Source organism: Mustelus asterias, chromosome 11, assembly GCF_964213995.1.
Source record: "Mustelus asterias chromosome 11, sMusAst1.hap1.1, whole genome shotgun sequence".
Lineage (NCBI taxonomy): Eukaryota > Metazoa > Chordata > Chondrichthyes > Carcharhiniformes > Triakidae > Mustelus > Mustelus asterias.
The window spans coordinates 1,462,193-1,478,813 of NC_135811.1; the positions used below are offsets into that span (position 1 = coordinate 1,462,193).

Sequence of the window (16,621 nt, forward strand, 5' to 3'; positions counted from 1 at the left end):
AATTGTTAATGCATGATAACAGTATAGTGGGTAACTTGGGTAACTCACCATCACACAGGATCGTGCATACAAAGCTGTCTTTTGTTCCCTGTAGGAAAATGGATGTTTGGTTCTTTTGTTCAGGATGAGAAGGGGGGGATTTTGGGTTTGCGGAAATGCAACCTTTTCTAATTGTACTATCGAGCCTGCCATAGTCACATGACTCTGCCATGAGGCATGCTCACTGTCGGTTGGCATGTCTATCTGGTTCAATAAAGCCTCTCACTGAGAACACACTGAAGAAGCTGTCCTTATATCTGAAACATTGATGGAGTCTCCTCTGCCTTTAGAACCATAGAAAATTACAGCTCAGAAACAGGCCTTTTGGCCCTTCTTGTCTGTGCCGAACCATTTTTTTGCCTAGAATTTTTTGCCTAGAATTTTGTAAATTCTTTCATGTGATGTGGGTGTCACTGACGTCAGCACTTATTCCATATCGCTAATTGCCCCGAGTGAGTGGTTTAATTCTCCATCACCATTCGCGGGTGGTTGTGAAAGGCCGGCAGAGTTTTGGTCTAATCTGTTGGTTGTGGAATCACTGAGTTCTACTTTTAGTGTGTGACTGGCTCTTGTGATCTGCCTCCCCGCCACGCTCCACCGCCACGCCCCCCCCACCCCCCCCCCCCCACCACGCCCCCCTCCAGGTCCCTCTGATCTGCCCCAGCAATCAACTATTATATCAATTGATTATATTGATTAGTTTGTGTTCGTTGAAAGTCCTGAAATTTTGCAACATGTACAGTTGTCCAGACAGGATTAAAGTGTGTCAGAGGGTCACAGCAGTTAAGCAGATTGATTTATTCAAACCATCATAAAAACCTAAATAAGTAATATCACCTGAAAATTTCAGTACGCTCCCCCCCCCCCCCCGCCCCCCCCCCCATCGTGCCAGGCACCTTTCAATGCCTCATTTTGGCATTGGTGGAAGTGACCTCTTGTTCCAATATTTGCACAGTGAATCAGCTCGAGAATAATCTTGACTGTGACAGAGTGGTGGGCGGGACTGCTCTGGCTGGCACGACTGGTTATATTTGAAGAGCTTGCTTGCTGAGTGATTCAGTGCACAGTGAATTCGACACCCCGTCTCTAAGTGTGGCCCAAGCTGATCGCAGTCTGAACGATGTCTGCAAAATCTCTGACGAAAGGTAATGGAGTGAAAAGCTGAGAGAGACACTGCCAGGCGGTCTCTGCCTCCCAGGCCAGTGCCCTGTGTCACTCTGTCTTCACTTTCTTAAACTTTGTTTAATCCCCATTTCTCTGCGAGTCTGTCTGTGCATGTGTGAATGTGCGTGTGTGGGGCTGTGACCTCAATTTGAATTTCTCCTATTTGCATTCCACTTCTTGTGTGTACAACTCGCTGTGTCGGTGTACCTGACTGTCTCTTTGTGCTAGCTCTCTAGATTAAGGGACGGTGGCACAGTGGTTAGCACTACTCCCTCACAGCGCTAGGGAGCCGGGTTTGATTCCCGGCTTGGGTCACTGTCTGTGTGGAGTCTCCCCGTTCTCCCTGTGTCTGCGTGGGTTTCCTCCGGGTGGTCCGGTTTCCTCCCACAGTCCAAAAGACGTGCTGGTTAGAGTACATTGGCCGTGCTAAATTCTCCCTCAGTGTACCCGAACAGGCGCCAGAGTGTGGCGACTAGGGGATTTTCACAGTAACTTCATTGCAGTGTTAACGTAAGCCTTACTTATGACACTAATAAAGTTTAGTTGTTTGTTGTACTGATGTCTCTCTCTCTGCCCAGTCTCTCTCTCTCTCGTTGTTCTGGTCCCCTTGCTCCCAACATTTGCGACATTGGCCTGGTGCTGCTGCTGGGTTGAAGCCAGGGCTGAGACCCACGGTGGGGGGTGGGGGTGGGGGGTGAGGGGGGGGGGGGGGAGGGGGCAGGGAGGTTGGAACCTTGGGCCAATTCTACTGACAGCAGCAAGTTAAGAATGGCAGTCTGCCTCCTAGAGCTGTCAGCCCAGTGAGCTTGGCAGCGACAGCGGCACAGGGGGAGGGTGGGGGCATTTCCACGCTGAGGCACCTTTGGAGAGTAGGTAGGAGTTAGTTTCTGTGCTGGAGTCCTGGGCTCAGAGGAGTGAACCTCGAGTGGCAGCGTCAGAACTGTGGGGGCAGTCATGGCTGCCTGCGGAGGGGTAGGGGGGTCCCACCATGGGTCACGGGGCAGCTGAGAGGGAATTCTCCCCCACCTGCACTCCCGGGAAGTTGCTGGGGGTCCACCTGCTGTCCTTCCCACATATTGGGGGCCAATCCCGACATCAGGAAATACCAGGGGGGTAAAAAGTGAGTGTACATTGGCTCCATGATTGGCCAGGTTGCCAGTGCCCTGGCAGCTGCCATTCCCAGCATCGGGAATAGTCCACAGTGACGGGAAGTTGGCGAGATCCCTTTCCAATGTCTCCCACCACCATTTTCCGAGTCCTCCCACCTCCTGTCCAGTTTCCAGGGGCATGTTAAAATTCAGTCCGTTCTCTCGTGCTTTGTGACGAGTGCTCTTATCTCACTCAGACTCATTCACAATCCATGGGCGGGGTTTTCCACCCTCGTCTGTCTTGAAACCATAAAATCCCGCCTGAGGTGAATGGACCTTTCCATTGTCCGCCCCTCGACCGCTCCGATTCCCGTGGCAGGCGGGGCGGTAAAATTCCAGCCCAGGTATTTTATAGAACCATCGAATACAGAAGGGGGTCACTCAACCTATTCATTGTGCCTATCCTGGCTCTCTGACTGAGCTTTGCATTGAGTCCCACTCTCCTACTCCTGCCCCATTGCCCAGCTAATTGTTCCATTTCAAATACTTATTTATCCAACTTCCTTTTGAAAGATTCTATCGAATCTACTGGCACCATCCAGCGCCACTTGCACCCGGTCTGAAGACCATCCATTCGTCACAACTCTCCATTATGAATCTTATCCAGCTTTTAATTTAAACATCTTCCAAGTATTTCAGTTTAATTAGACACACAAAGACAGTAATTCAATTATTTCTTTATTAAACACCTCTGGTACCAACTCAACAATAAACAGTTGCAATTCATTAACTCTTTACTGAACTTTAACTGTAACTGAACATCAACTTTCAACTGAATTTTAACTCTTAAACTCCACTTTAACTGAACATTAACTTTAACTACGTAACTGAAAATAGATACTACCGAGTTTAGGAAAAACCTTGGCCTTGAAATATCCTCGATGTAGAATCTATCTTCTTCACTGAAGCATCCTTCAGGGTACCTGTCTTGTGATGGTTATTCTCTTCTGAGTTATTGCTGGCAAACAAAGCCTCACATGTCTTCTTATTGACCAATCCTCCACTGCTTCCAGTAGATTCTCTGTCATCCAGCCAACTGTGTAACCAGAAACCGATCACATGGCTCAAACATCCAATGAAATTACTTGCAAACGGTACCATTATGCTTAGTTCAAACTGCATGCTGCACACATAACGGTAATCAATCGAAGACACAATGTCTGGGTTAGTGTGAGCAACATCCCTTATCTGGGAAGCTTCAGATCTCAGCTCCCAGTCCAGAGCCTCTTTACCACCTGCATCTGACTTTAATTAAAAGTTGACCAAAAATCCCAGCATGCTTAACTCTCAGCCAGAAAAGCCATTTTAAAGCCACTATTGTTGTTAACTCATTGTTGTTGCCGTTCTTTTTCCATCCACACTGAAGCTTTCCCAGTCTTGTATCCAGATTGCCGCTTTACCCTTAATCCCACAGGCTCCACTTGTATCAGCAGGTTAGGTGAGCACCTGATCGAACCCCTGCTGAAAGCCCACATTCCAGGCAGCTGTACTTGCTTCTCCATCACTTTATCAAAGAACTCGATCAAGTTTGTTAAACACATTTGTCCTTTCACAAATATTAACAAATCTCAAAGCGTAACTCACGAGCGAATGATTCTGGTTCCTCTTATCAATCTGTAGCTGGCTGTGTAATCCCACACCTATCCACACTGTTGATTCACTGGGGTGTTGGCTAAATACACAGTGCCAGTTTCCACGCTACTTGTTGCCTGGGCCCTGGACGCCTAAATCTCACAACTGTCCATTTTCTCAATGATTAATGAGTGTTTCCTGTCCTTTTGCAGGGAGTCCAGCCCCCGGCCCTGTGCCTGCTGGAATGATCCGTGTGTACAGCATGAGATATTGTCCATTTGCCCATCGTACTCTCCTGGTCCTGGAAGCGAAGGGAATCAAGTAAGATCAATGTTTCCAAACATTTTGTCTGAGCTCACGTTGGGCATTTGCCTCGGCTTTGGCAGACAGAGTGAAGGAAAATCCAAAGAGCTTCTATAGGTATGTTAGGAGCAAAAGGATAGTGAGGGATAAAATTGGTCCTCTTGAAGACCAGAGTGGTAGACTGTGTATGGAACCAAAAGAGATGGGGGAGATACTAAATGGTTTTTTTGCATCCGTATTTACTGAGGAAACGGGCATGGAGTCTACGGAAATAGGGCAAACAGGTAGGGAGGTCATGGAACCTTTACAGATTAAAGGGGAGGAGGTGCTCGCTGTCTTGAGGCAAATCAGAGTGGATAAATCCCCAGGACCGGACAGGGTATTCCCACGGACCTTGAGGGAAGCTAGTGTTGAACTTGCAGGGACCCTGGCAGACATATTTAAAATGTCAGTATTCACGGGGGAGGTGCCGGATGATTGGAGGGTGGCTCATGTTGTTCCGTTGTTTAAAAAAGGTTCCAAAAGAAATCCGGGAAATTATAGGCCAGTAAGTTTGACGTCGGTGGTGGGCAAGTTATTGGAAGGTGTGATAAGGGATAGGAACTATAAATATTTGGATAGACAGGGACTTATTAGGGAGAGTCAACATGGCTTTGTGCGTGGTAGGTCATGTTTGACCAATCTATTAGAGTTTTTCGAGGAGGTTACCAGGAAAGTGGATGAAGGGAAGGCGGTGGATGTTGTCTACCTGGATTTCAGCAAGGCCTTTGACAAGGTCCCTCATGGGAGGTTAGTTAGGAAGGTTCAGCTCCCTAGGTATACATGGGGAGGTAGTAAATTGGATTAGACACTGGCTCAATGGAAGAAGCCAGAGAGTGGTTGTGGAGGATTGCTTCTCTGAGTGGAGGCCTGTGACTAGTGGTGTGCCGCAGGGATCGGTGTTGGGTCCATTGTTGTTTGTCATCTATATCAATGACCTGGATGATAATGTGGTAAATTGGATCAGCAAGTTTGCTGATGATACAAAGATTGGAGGTGTAGTGGACAGTGAGGAAGGTTTTCAAAGCTTGCAGAGGGATTTGGACCAACTAGAAAAATGGGCTGAAAAATGGCAAATGGAATTTAACGCAGACAAGTGTGAGATATTGCACATTGGAAGGACAAACCAAAGTAGAACGTACAGGTTAAATGGTAGGACTCTGAAGAGTGCAGTTGAACAGAGAGATCTGGGAATACAGGTACAGAATTCCCTAAAATTGACGTCACAGGTGGATAGGGTCGTAAAGAGTGCCTTTGGTACATTGGCCTTTATAAATCAGAGTATCGAGTATAAAAGTTGGAGTGTTATGGTAAGGTTATATAAGGCATTGGTGAGGCCGAATTTGGAGTATTGTGTACAGTTTTGGTCACCTAGTTACAGGAAGGATGTAAATAAGGTTGAAAGAGTGCAGAGAAGGTTCACAAGGATGTTGCCGGGACTTGAGAAGCTGAGTTACAGAGAGAGATTGAATAGGTTGGGACTTTATTCCCTGGAGCGTAGAAGATTGAGGGGAGATTTGATAGAGGTGTATAAGATTTTGATGGGTATAGAGTGAATGCAAGCAGGCTTTTTCCGCTGAGGCTAGGGGAGAAAAAAACTAGAGGGCATGGGTTAAGGGTGCAAGGAGAAAGGTTTAAAGGGAATATTAGGGGGGCTTCTTCATGCAGAGAGTGGTGGGAGTGTGGAATGAGCTGCCGGATAAAGTGGTAAATGCGGGGTCACTTTTAACATTTAAGAAAAACCTGGACGGGTTCATGGATGAGAGGGGTGTGGAGGGATATGGTCCAAGTGCAGGTCAGTGGGACTCGGCAAAAAATGGTTCGGCACAGACAAGAAGGGCCAAAAGGCCTGTTTCTGAGCTGTAATTTTCTATGGTTCTATGGTTCTAGGAGCAGAATTAGGCCACTCGGCCCATCGAGTCTGCTCCGACATTCAATCATGGCTGATATTTTTCTCATCCCCATTCTCCTGCCTTTTCCCCATAACCCCTGGTCCCCTTATTAATCAAGAACCTATCAATCTCTGTCTTAAAGGCACTCAATGACCCGGCCTCCACAGCCTTCTGCGGCAAAGAGTTCCACAGATTTACCACTCTCTGGCTGAAGAAATTACTCCTCATCTCTGTTTTAAAGAATCGTCCCTTTAGCCTGAGGTTGTGCCCTCTGGTTCTAATTTTTCCCATTAGTGGAAACATCCTCTCCAAGTCCACTCTATCCAGGCCTCGCAGTATCCTGTAAGTTTGAATAAGATCCCCCCCTCATCCTTCAAAACTCCAACGAGTACAGACCCAGAGTCCTGAACCGTTCCTCATACGACAAGCTCTTCATTCCAGGGATCATTCTTGTGAATCTCCTCTGGACCCTTTCCAAGGCCAGCACATCCTTCCTTAGATATGGGGCCCAAAACTGCTCACAATACTCCAAATGGGGTCTGACTAGAGCCTTATACAGCCTCAGAAGTACATCCCTGCTCTTGTATTCTAGCCCTCTCGACATGAATGCTAACATTGCATTTGCCTTCCTAACTGCCGACTGAACCTGCACGTTAACCTTAAGAGAATCTTGATCAATGACTCCCAAGTCCCTTTGTGTTTCTGATTTCCTAAACATTTTCCCATTTAGAAAATAGTCTCTGCCTCCATTCCTCTTTCCAAAGTGCATAACCTCACACTTTTCCACATTGTATTCCATCTGCCACTTTTTTGCCCAGTTGAAGAGTAATGTATGTTCCAAACCAGTTCAGTGCCAGAAAGGAACATGAAAGGTTCCTAACTGAAGTAAGCAGTCCAGTTAGAGACGGTAGAGGAGTTAGGCTTCATCCAGAGAAGTTCAGGTTCTTCTAGTCTCTTTGCTCCAGGTGACCAAGGAGGAACTGTACAGAGGTTTTTCGAATTGACCACAGGTTTTGCCTGTTCCAGGAGAAAGCAGGGTCAGGGTTTAGAAGGTGAAAGGCAAGCTCAGGACAGGTATATGTGAGAGGTGATCTAGAACAGGAGAGAAGCAGTGGAGGAGTGGGAAATTCGGAACAGGAAAGCAATGCTGGAGCGTTCCCAGTACACCAGGCATGGACTGGGCCTGGAACAGGTATCGCCCTCACAGCCAACCTCAACTCTTACTCTGAGAGTTATCTAGCACCTTTAAACTGGTAAAAACACCCCAAGGTGCATCACAGGAACATTATCAACCGAACTTATAGGAACAATGTGCAGGGGCTACGGGGGAAAGGCAGGGGAATGGCACTAAGTCATGATGCCTGTTTGGAGAGCTGGTGCAGACACGATGGGCCGAATGGCCTCCTCCTGAACCGTGACAATTCTGTGATTCTGTGAGAATTTGACGCAGAGGGTGATATTTTGACTGGTGACCAAAAGCTTGGTCAATGAGGCAGATTTGAAGGAGTTTGTTAAAGGAGGGGAGAAGGTAAATAAGTGGCGGTGTTTAGAGAGGAGTTCCGGAGTTTCAGATTCGGACAGCTGAAGGCCCAACTGCCAGTGACAGAATAATTAAAACCGGGGATGGGTAAGAGGCCTGGATTGGAAAATCACTGAAATCTCAGAGCTTTATGGAGCTGGAGAGGGATCCAGGGGCCTGAGCAAGAACAGGCTCGAAAACAAGGTTGAGAATTTTAAATAGAGTTATCTGAGATGAAAAGCTTAACATAGAACATAGAACATTACAGCGCAGTACAGGACCTTCGGCCCTCGATGTTGCGCCGACCTGTGAAACCAATCTAAAGCCCATCTAACCTACACTATTCCAATATCATCCGTATCAAGGGCCATGGTTTGTGGTCCTGCTGTGATTATAGAATCATAGAATCCCTACAGTGCAGAAGAAGGCCATTCAGCCCATCGAGTCTGCACCAACAACAATCCCACCCAGGCCCTATCCTCGGAACCCCACATATTTACCCCGCTAATCCCTCTAACCTACGCATCCCAGGACACTAAGGGGCAATTTAGCATAGCCAATCCACCTAACCTACACATCTTTGGGCTGTGGGAGGACTGATGTAGAGATGCCAGCGTTAGTCTGGGGTAACCACAGTAAGAAGTCTCACAACACCAGGTTAACGTCCAACAGGTTTATTTGGTAGCACAAGCCACTAGCTTTTGGAGCACTGCTCCTTCATCAGGTGAGTGACTCACCAGATGAAGGGGCAGCGCTCCGAAAGCTAGTGGCTTGTGCTACCAAATAAACTTGTTGGACTTTAACCTGGTGTTGTGAGACTTCTTACTGTGGGAGGAAACCAGAGCATCTGGAGGAAACCCACACAGACACGGGGAGAACGTGCAGACTCCACACAGACAGTGACCCAAGCCAGGAATTGAAGGCAGGTCCCTGGCCCTGCGAGGCAGCAGCGCTAACCACTGTGCCACCGTGCTGCTGAGGAAGTGTTATTGTGATCTAGCTCGTAAGCAACAGTTTCACACTCTAAATATATAGGCAAGTTGCCAAAATTTTCCCGCCCTTCCCGCTGATGGGATCTTCCAGGACCCGTCAATCACAACCCCTCACCCCCGACTGGTGTATTTCCTGGTGGCAGAGGGTGCAGGTCACCCCAAACCCCATAGACTTCCTGCCAGTGGCCAATAGTGGACTGGCTCTGCTGCCCGACAAGCCCACCCACAGGACGTGCTCAGGTTCCTTCATGGCTTTTCCAATTGAGGAAACCTTGCTCCTGCTGAATGTCTGTATGATGTATTCACTCCCCAGTTTGACATGTTTGTGATGGTTACTCGGATTTACTCCACACTCTATTCTCTTTAAGGTATGAAACAGTTAACATCAATCTGCTGGATAAGCCTGACTGGTTTTCCGAGAAGAATCCTCTTGGTTTGGTGCCAGTATTGGAGACCTGCCAGAATGAGCTGGTCTATGATTCTCCAATCACCTGCGAGTTTCTGGATGACAAGTACCCTGCGAAACGCCTCATTCCCAGCGACCCCTATGAGAAGGCCAAACAGAAGATGCTGTTGGAACATTTCAGTAAGGTACACAGGGAGTTGATGCATTTATTGGCCTTACAACCACTCAGAGGCAGGGTAAAGGGACAAATGGCCTTCAGCCAGCTCATAGAATCATGCAGTTCAGAAAGAAGCCATTCACCCATCATGCCTATACTAGCTTTGATGTGGAATTTCCGGCGTTGGACTGGGGTGGGCACAATAAAAAAATCTCACACCAGGTTGAAGTCCAACAGGTTTATTTGGTAGCACGAGCTTTTGGAGCGCTGCTCCTTCATCAGGTGAGTGAAGGAGTAGCGCTCCAAAAGCTCGTGCTACCAAATAAACCTGTTGGACTTCAACCTGGTGTTGTGAGACTTCTTACTATGCTAGCTTTAGCTCTTCAATAAGTTGCATTTCCTTGTCCTGCCACATAGCGGATCGCAATTTGCTAGTTAATAGAAATCAATCAATGTGATTAGTCAAGAACCTAATAATATGTTAGCAATTATCAGGGTGTCAGAAAGTGAACGAGATCAACCTAGATCTCCATCCAGTGATTCCCCTGACTTCTGTTGCTGGAACTAATCCCATCCTCCAAACGAGTCTAAACTGATTTGAAAGCCATTATTAGCTGGTGTCAATCTCCTGACACAAATATCTCTCACCCAAATCTCCTTCCAGAGCTTCTGTCAGAATTAAGAGGGAGGTGGAAAATGCCTCTTTCAGACCAATCAAAACATAGAACATAGAACATAGAACATAGAACATTACAGCGCAGAACAGGCCCTTCGGCCCACGATGTTGCACCGACCAGTTAAAAAAAAAAACTGTGACCCTCCAACCTAAACCAATTTCTTTTCGTCCATGAACCTATCTACGGATCTCTTAAACGCCCCCAAACTAGGCGCATTTACTACTGATGCTGGCAGGGCATTCCAATCCCTCACCACCCTCTGGGTAAAGAACCTACCCCTGACATCGGTTCTATAACTACCCCCCCTCAATTTAAAGCCATGCCCCCTCGTGCTGGATTTCTCCATCAGAGGAAAAAGGCTATCACTATCCACCCTATCTAAACCTCTAATCATCTTATATGTTTCAATAAGATCCCCTCTTAGCCGCCGCCTTTCCAGCGAAAACAATCCCAAATCCCTCAGCCTCTCCTCATAGGATCTCCCCTCCATACCAGGCAACATCCTGGTAAACCTCCTCTGCACCCTCTCCAAAGCCTCCACATCCTTCCTGTAATGTGGGGACCAGAACTGCACACAGTACTCCAAGTGCGGCCGCACCAGAGTTGTGTACAGTTGCAACATAACGCTACGACTCCTAAATTCAATCCCCCTACCAATAAACGCCAAGACACCATATGCCTTCTTAACAACCTTATCTACTTGATTCCCAACTTTCAGGGATCTATGCACACATACACCTAGATCCCTCTGCTCCTCCACACTATTCAAAGTCCTCCCGTTAGCCCTATACTCAAAACATGGGAGGGAGGAGAGAAGAGCAGCTAATGGTGACCAGTCGGAATTCTGAGTATTGATGCTCTCAGCAGTTGGAAATGAATTTGGTTTGAATAAGGCAGAGGAAGGCCCCCTGAGGAAGCACAGCTCTGTAAGGGGGAGTTGCAGTGGAATGTGTAGAGACTAATCTGGCAGGACCCGAGGGTGATGCCCAAAGTGTCTAGTTTGTGGCCAGCTCCACACCTGCACATTTCAGACCAGATGCTCAGTCCATGTTCATAGACATAGACAGACATAAGGTTGACTAAGGTTTCCTTTCACATTATAATCTCCTACTTCTGGCAGTCTTCACTTTGCAGTTTGAACCAGGAATGTTGGCCGAGTATTTGCTCCTGAAGGCCGTGTGACCTTGCCTGTCCTGTTGACAATTCATAGCCACAAACCTGTGACATCGAGCAGGAACCTTTCCCTGGCTGAGACAGTTACATTGGAACAGGGGGAAGCCAATCAGCCCCTTGGGCCTGTTTCCCCAATCAGTGAGATCAGAGGTGACCTGTTCTGAACTCAGTCTAATTGCCTTCACTCCATATCCCTCAATATCCTCAGCTAGAAATCTTTATCAATCTAAAATGTCAAGTTATTAATTGAGCTGTTTTTTCTGAGAGTCAATCCCACGATCCGACCACCAATGGCATTGACTATTTATCCATTGATTTTTTTTATCTAGCTCCTTCCTGCAGCTCGGCCCTCAGCGGTTTATTGCTGAATTTTCACATTATATTTGCCTTCAGATACATCCCAGAGTTTTCTCCTCCAGTACCTCCATTTTTGGTCAGTCAAGAACGCAAGAGATAGGAGCAGGAGTAGACCACACATCCACCGGGTCTACTGCACCATTCACCATGGCTGATCCTAGACTTCCTGCCCACTCCCCGTATCCCCAGATTTGTCCATCCTATATTCAACGATGGAGCATCCACAACCACCTGGGGGAGTGAATTCCAATGATTCATTTGAGTGAAGGCATTTCTCCTCATCACAGTCCGAAATGACTGATCCCTTATCATGAGACTGTGCCCAATGTTCTAGAGTCCCAGCCAGCAGAAACAACCTCGCAGTGTCCATCCAGTTACAATCTGTCCGAATCTTCTATGTTTCAATGAGATGGCCTCTCATCTCTCTAAACTCCAGAGAATATAGACCAGGTTTACTCAACTCTGCCATTCCTTATGATCCTGAGCTAGCTCCCCAAATTCTGCTACAATCCAGCGATGTTTTGTGCAGACAAAGTTTGATATCCAATGTACTTACCAAGAGAATAAAGCTACAAGATACAACAGTTTTTAAACAAAAAAATATAAACTTTACAAAATCAGAAAAGTAGAACAATTTATAATATTTATTTCATACTCTAACATTCAGCATTGACATGAGGTACATGTGAATTAACAGACAAACTATGGGCAAACACATTACATTACACAATGTACTGTAATGTTTGTAATATATATAAATGATTTGGAGGAAAATGTAACTGGATTGATTAGTAAGTTTGCGGACGACACAAAGGTTGGTGGATTTACGGATAGCGATGAGGACCATCAGAGGATACAGCAGGATATAGATCAGTTGGAGACTTGGGCGGAGAGATGGCAGATGGAGTTTAATCGGACAAATGTGAGGTAATGCATTTTGGAAGGTCTAATACAGATAGGAAATATACAGTAAATGGCAGAACCCTTAAGAGTATTGATAGGCAGAGGGATCTGGGTGTACAGGTACACAGGTCACTGAAAGTGGCAATACAGGTAGAGAAGGTAGTCAAGAAGGCATACGGCATGCTTGCCTTCATCGGCCGGGGTATTGAGTTTAAAAATTGGCAAGTCATGTTGCAACTTTATAGAACCTTAGTTCGTCCGCACTTGGAATATAGTGTTCAATTCTGGTTCGCCACACTACCAGAAGGATGTGGAGGCTTTGGAGGATGTTACCAGGATGTTGCCTGGTATGGAGGGCATTAGCTATGAGGAGAGGTTGGAGAAACTTGGTTTGTTCTCATTGGAGCGACGGAGGTTGAGGGGAGACCTGATAGCAGTCTGCAAGATTATGAGAGGCATGGACAGAGTGGATAGTCAGAAGCTTTTTCCCAGGGTGGAAGAGTCAATTACTCGGGGGCACAGGTTTAAGGTGCGAGGGGCAAGGTTTAAAAGAGATGTACGAGGCAGATATTTTACACAGAGAGTGGTGGGTGCCTGGAACTCGTTGCCGGGGGAGGTAGTGGAAGCGGATACGGTAGTGACTTTTAAGGGGCGTCTTGACAAATACATGAATAGGATGGGAATAGAGGGATATGGTCCCCGGAAAGGTGGGGGTTTTAGTTCAGTCGGGCAGCATGGTCGGTGCAGGCTTGGAGGGCCGAAGGGCCTGTTCCTGTGCTGTAATTTTCTTTGTTCTTTGTTCTTTGAATGGCAGGTGCAACGAAGGCAGATCCTTCCATATATCCCCGTGACTGCTAATCACTGTATATATCCCCGTGACTGCTAATTACTGTATATATCACCGTGACTCCTAATCACTGTATATATCCCCGTGGCTGCTAATCACTGTATATATCCCCGTGACTGCTAATTACTGTATATATCCCTGTGACTGCTAATCACTGTATATATCCCCGTGACTCCTAATCACTGTATATATCCCTGTGACTCCTAATTACTGTATATATCCCCGTGACTGCTAATCACTGTATATATCCCTGTGGCTGCTAATCACTGTATATATCCCTGTGACTCCTAATCACTGTATATATCCCTGTGACTGCTAATCACTGTATATATCCCTGTGGCTGCTAATCACTGTATATATCCCTGTGACTGCTAATCACTGTATATATCCGCGTGGCTGCTAATCACTGTATATATCCCTGTGACTGCTAATCACTGTATATATCCCTGTGACTGCTAATCACTGTATGTATCCCCGTGACTGCTAATCACTGTATATATCCCCGTGACTGCTAATCACTGTATATATCCCTGTGACTGCTAATCACTGTATATATCCGCGTGGCTGCTAATCACTGTATATATCCCTGTGACTGCTAATCACTGTATATATCCGCGTGGCTGCTAATCACTGTATATATCCCTGTGACTGCTAATAACTGTATGTATCCCCGTGACTGCTAATCACTGTATATATCCCTGTGACTGCTAATAACTGTATGTATCCCCGTGACTGCTAATCACTGTATGTATCCCCGTGACTGCTAATCACTGTATATATCCCTGTGACTGCTAATCACTGTATATATCCCTGTGGCTGCTAATCACTGTATATATCCCTGTGACTGCTAATCACTGTATATATCCGCGTGGCTGCTAATCACTGTATATATCCCTGTGACTGCTAATAACTGTATGTATCCCCGTGACTGCTAATCACTGTATGTATCCCCGTGACTGCTAATCACTGTATGTATCCCCGTGACTGCTAATCACTGTATATATCCCCGTGACTGCTACTCAATGATTAACACCCTATTTCAGACTGAAATGAGGATATCTCTGAACCCAGTGCTAACAGCACTGATATCTGTCCACGCGGAGGTAACCCCACCGGAGCCCATTGTAATCCTGGATAAGAGTCACTAACTGTGGCAGAATCCCGTTAGCGATCAAAGGTCGACAAAGATTGAGGTCAGAGGTACTGACAGAGAGGATACAGCTACAAGATTGCAGCTTTTAAACTCATAAAATGAGCTTCACTGTACACGGTCAGAAGGGGGTAACAATGTGCACTATCTATCTGATACTCTATCATTCAGGATTGATGTGAGGTGAATGTGAATTAACAGTCAAACCACGCTCGAACAAATTGCATTGCACATTCAATGGCAGATGTAACCAAGACAGATCCCATGGATTTCCCAACAACTCACCTGGATGTCAGTGTCCACTGTGAGTTGCACAATCTCATCAAGACTCTGCCCCACTCATGACGAATTTCAAGTCTTCATCTTCGAAGATCCAACCTCTGAATTCCCTCCAAAACTCACCCCAGTCTTTTCCATGAGCACTCATCACCTGATGTTTAACCTCTTCCACTGATGCTGCATCCACTGGCCTCACACAGCTGCACTCCAGCACCGACTCAAAGGCACAATTCCAGCTGTTCAGCCATGTTGTGCAGAACAAACACTGCTCCTGATGGGTGCCCTTTCCCAAGCAGCACGGACTCATTGACCTTCCGCTGCCTTTCCAGATCCACTGGCCTTCTCCCCAGGCCTCGCTATCTGGAGCCGGCCAGCAGCAGCACTTTTGCTGCCTGCAGCCTCTCCATTGTTCTGCTTTCCGGTGGTTCCTCTCTCTGGTGGTTCTTCATAGTTGTCTCCTCCCAGTTACTCCTTCCCCACGGGTCTTCTTTCTCTGGAATCTTTCTCTGTATCTTTCTCTGAATCTCTCTCTGGAATCTCTGGAATCTCTCTCTGGAATCTCTCTCTGGAATCTCTCCCTGGAATCTCTCCCTGGAATCTCTCCCTGGAATCTTTCCCTGGAATCTCACTCTGGAATCTCTCTCTGGAACCTCTCTTTGGAATCTCTGAAAATCTCTCTCTGGGTTCCCTCCTCAGGGTCCTGGGACTCCCCATGTTATTACTCCAAACCTGGCGCTGGGATCCTTGTTTTCACATTGTGTTACAGCAAACACACTGTGACTGGCCAAGTCATTAAAACTGAAGGAGGGGAAACCCAGAGCAGAGCATGTGTGGCCTGACAGTCTGAATGCATGTGCCAAAATGCAGGACTTCCAGGGATCGTAGATCATAGTCCTCAGTCTCCAACTTGGAAACACCATCCTCATGCACCCGCCCTCTCATACACCCCACAGCCCTCCCACAATCCCACCTTCCTTCCCCCACAACCCCCCCTTCCCTCCCCCACAACCCCCACCTCTTTCCCTCCCCCACACCTCACAACCCCTGGCAAGGGAAAGTCACACCCCTGGATCCAATCGAGCAAACCTTTGCTGTACTGTCTCCAATGCAAGGATATCCTTCCTTCAACATGGAAAGAAAAATCACACACAGTATTCCAGATATGAGGCAGGATTTTATGACCTCACTCGACCTGAGACTGGAAAATCCTGCCCGAGGTAAACGGACCTTCCCATTGTCCGCCTGTTGCCCGTTCCAATGCCCGTCCCGAGTGGGGCGGGATAATTCCGGCGGTGGTTTCAACAAAACCCTGTACAATTGTAGTAAGATGTCTTTATTCTTGTATTCCAATCCCCTCAGAGTAAAGGCCAGCATATCATTTGCCTTCCAATTCCTTGTTGCACCTGCGTGCTGACTTCCTGTGTTCCTTGCGCAACTAAATCCTTCTGAATATCAACACTTACAAATTCCACACCTTTTAAAAAGATCCTGCTTTTCTGGTTGTACAACCAAAATGAATAACCTCACACTCCCTCACGCTATATTCCACCTGCAAGCTTGCTGCCCACACACTTATCCTGTCTATGTCCTTTTGCACCCTCTGTGTGCTCCACGCAACTTGCCTTTACTCCGAGCTCATCAACAAACCTAGATACATTACTCTTTGTATATAGGCTGTAAATAGCTGTGGTCCCAGCACTGACCCTAGCGGCACTCCATTACTTACAGCCTGGCAACCTGACCCATTTCTGCCTGCTCCTTGCTTCCGATCCATCAACCAATCCTCTGTCCTTCCCAATATCTTATCTCCGATCATCCCCAATTCATGAACCCCTATTTCACTTTCTAACTTTTTAGTGTGGTATTTTCTCAAATGCCTTTTGGAAATCACCATATTTCACTGTATATATCCCCGTGACTGCTAATCACTGTATATATCCCCGTGACTGCTAATCACTGTATATATCCCCGTGACTGCTAATCACTGTATATATCCCCGTCACT

General features: G+C 46.8%; 1 protein-coding gene across 1 annotated transcript in view; it reads left to right on the top strand.

The window, feature by feature from the left end:
* Positions 1-1,035: 1,035 nt before the first annotated feature.
* The window catches only part of LOC144500307 (glutathione S-transferase omega-1-like), a 39,129-nt gene continuing 23,543 nt past the window's right edge, over positions 1,036-16,621 (top strand). Inside the window, exons 1-3 of the mRNA XM_078222996.1 lie at positions 1,036-1,184; positions 4,136-4,244; positions 9,037-9,259. Coding sequence (XP_078079122.1) covers positions 1,160-1,184; positions 4,136-4,244; positions 9,037-9,259 — 357 coding nt within the window. The 5' untranslated portion in view covers positions 1,036-1,159. The remainder of the gene's footprint in view (positions 1,185-4,135; positions 4,245-9,036; positions 9,260-16,621) is intronic.